Consider the following 2,060-nt stretch of genomic DNA (forward strand, 5'->3'; position numbering starts at 1 on the left):
GGAGGGGAGAGGTGGGGAGGGGGGAGGGGGGAGGATGGGAAAGGCATCGGAGCACAACAGACACTAGTATGGCAATATGTAAATCAATGGATGTGTAACTGATGTGATTCTGCAATCTGTGTATGGGGTGAAGGTGGGAGTTCATAACCCACTTGAATCAAAGTGTGGAATATGATATGTCAAGAAATTTGTAATGTTTTGAACAACCCACAATAAAAAATTAAAAATTAAAAAAAAAAATACCCTCAAAGGAAGGAGCATAGCAGTGGATTTTAAATGAAGAGGTTAGACTTAGTTCCATAATTTGTTTAAGAACAAGAAACAGGAGTTTCAATTCACATCCACATCGCACACTGCTTCTTTAAGTCTGGGAACTGCCATATGCCAAATTAGCTACAATAAAATAATAAAAATGGTCTGACTAAGTAATAAACTCTGCTGAATTGATATTTTTACTCTTTGGGCTCTTCTGCAGAGGAGAGCAAAATAGGTTTTAAAACGCTTACAGGTTTTTCTGCTGTGTTTCTGACAGCTCTCTCCTACCGTGGGAAATGTGCCCATGTCAGTAGCTCTTGATTAAAAGTAGGACCCAATCATCACATGTTCAAATCTCCATGGGCCATGAAGGTACAAAGGAGCAAACATGGATTTTCTTATTTCTGGTCTTTCGACCCATAGGTGCACTTTAAGAAAAGCAGTAATAACTATGGAATTAAGTGTCAGAGCTTCAGGGGGTGGACACACACCACTCACTACCACTGTTCCCTTGATGAGGAGGTAGGCTCTGAGCCTTGCCCTCACCCACTTCCTGCCTCACAGGTGAGGTTCTGGGACCAGAACCCACAGTTCCCATTCCACAAGCTCTTCCCACTCCACCCATACATTTCCCCAACCTCAGAGCAGAGGTTTGAGCCTCAACCACAAACACTTTAGTGACAGACACTCAGGTGGTGATGCCTAATCTCCCTTGGTAAATGCCTCTGAGCCCCTGACTTACTTTCTCATGCAGATTGATCCTTCCATATCCTCAGCATAATCCATCATTTTGGGTGGCAGCATTTGGGTAAATGACAGAATTCCCTGAGGAGAGGGACACCTGTGTGCACATTCACACCATGGCATAAGGCAAGGGGCCAAAGTCACCCTGGTGGGAAATCTTTACAGGACAATAAAAAATCAAAGTACCAAGAGCTGGTCTGTGGTGGTCCCAGTCTCTGGCAGATACTGGCTCAATGCTCGGCATGCATTAAGAAATTCTTCTGAGGGTTTATATCTAAAGAAAACAAACACACACACATGTGTATATATATATGTATACACACACACACAAAAGCACATTTATGTAATCATTCTCCACATTGATAAAAACGACTCTCATTTTCCTCTTTCACTTCTCAGCAACTCAAACACCCAAACCTGGTAACTCCCCCAGGATAGGGAACATTCCTCAGAAGTGTGGGGTGATCTGAGCACCCTGCTGATGTGGCTCTGAAGAGCCTTTGCATCCTGCTCTTGTTGGAACAGATAAACCAAGTTGCAGAGGCTGTGGGCTCAACACAATGCCTGACTCACTGGGGACTGGAGGGCTGCTGTTCTGACTTTGGATGAAATTTTTCTTCCTGGGTGGACTAGAAAAAAAAAAAAAATCCAAAGAGCCCAACACATACCAGCAAATCTCTTCAGGTCCTTCTTCCATGAAGGAACCACAAGGGCTAAGAGTTCATAAAATGAGAAGCACTGACACTGGGTGCCACAGCGACACGCACACAGGCCTCAGTGGGCTCTAATGGCACCGGTCCCCGAGAGCCCACTCACTTTTATTTATTTTTAATTTTTTGCAGTACTGGGAATAGAACCCAGGGGCGCTCTACCATCAAATTGCCACCTCAGACCTTTTTATATTTTGAAAGACAGAGTCTCACTAAGTTGCCCAGGTTGACCTGGAACTTGAGATCCTCCTGCCTCAGCCTACCAAACAGCTGGGATTGCAGGTGTGCGCCACCATGCCTGCTTGCTCAGCACAGTTTCATCGGGCTGCCACACAGAGCACCCTGTGCACC

General features: G+C 45.0%; 1 protein-coding gene across 1 annotated transcript in view; it reads right to left on the bottom strand.

Annotated features, from left to right (window-relative positions):
• Kank4 (KN motif and ankyrin repeat domains 4) overlaps nt 1-1,353 on the bottom strand; it is a 23,078-nt gene extending 21,725 nt beyond the window's left edge. Inside the window, exon 1 of the mRNA XM_048797608.1 lies at nt 1,186-1,353. Coding sequence (XP_048653565.1) covers nt 1,186-1,338 — 153 coding nt within the window. The 5' untranslated portion in view covers nt 1,339-1,353. The remainder of the gene's footprint in view (nt 1-1,185) is intronic.
• Nucleotides 1,354-2,060: the final 707 nt, after the last annotated feature.

This window comes from Marmota marmota, unplaced genomic scaffold (assembly GCF_001458135.2).
Source record: "Marmota marmota marmota unplaced genomic scaffold, marMar, whole genome shotgun sequence".
Classification (NCBI taxonomy): domain Eukaryota; kingdom Metazoa; phylum Chordata; class Mammalia; order Rodentia; family Sciuridae; genus Marmota; species Marmota marmota.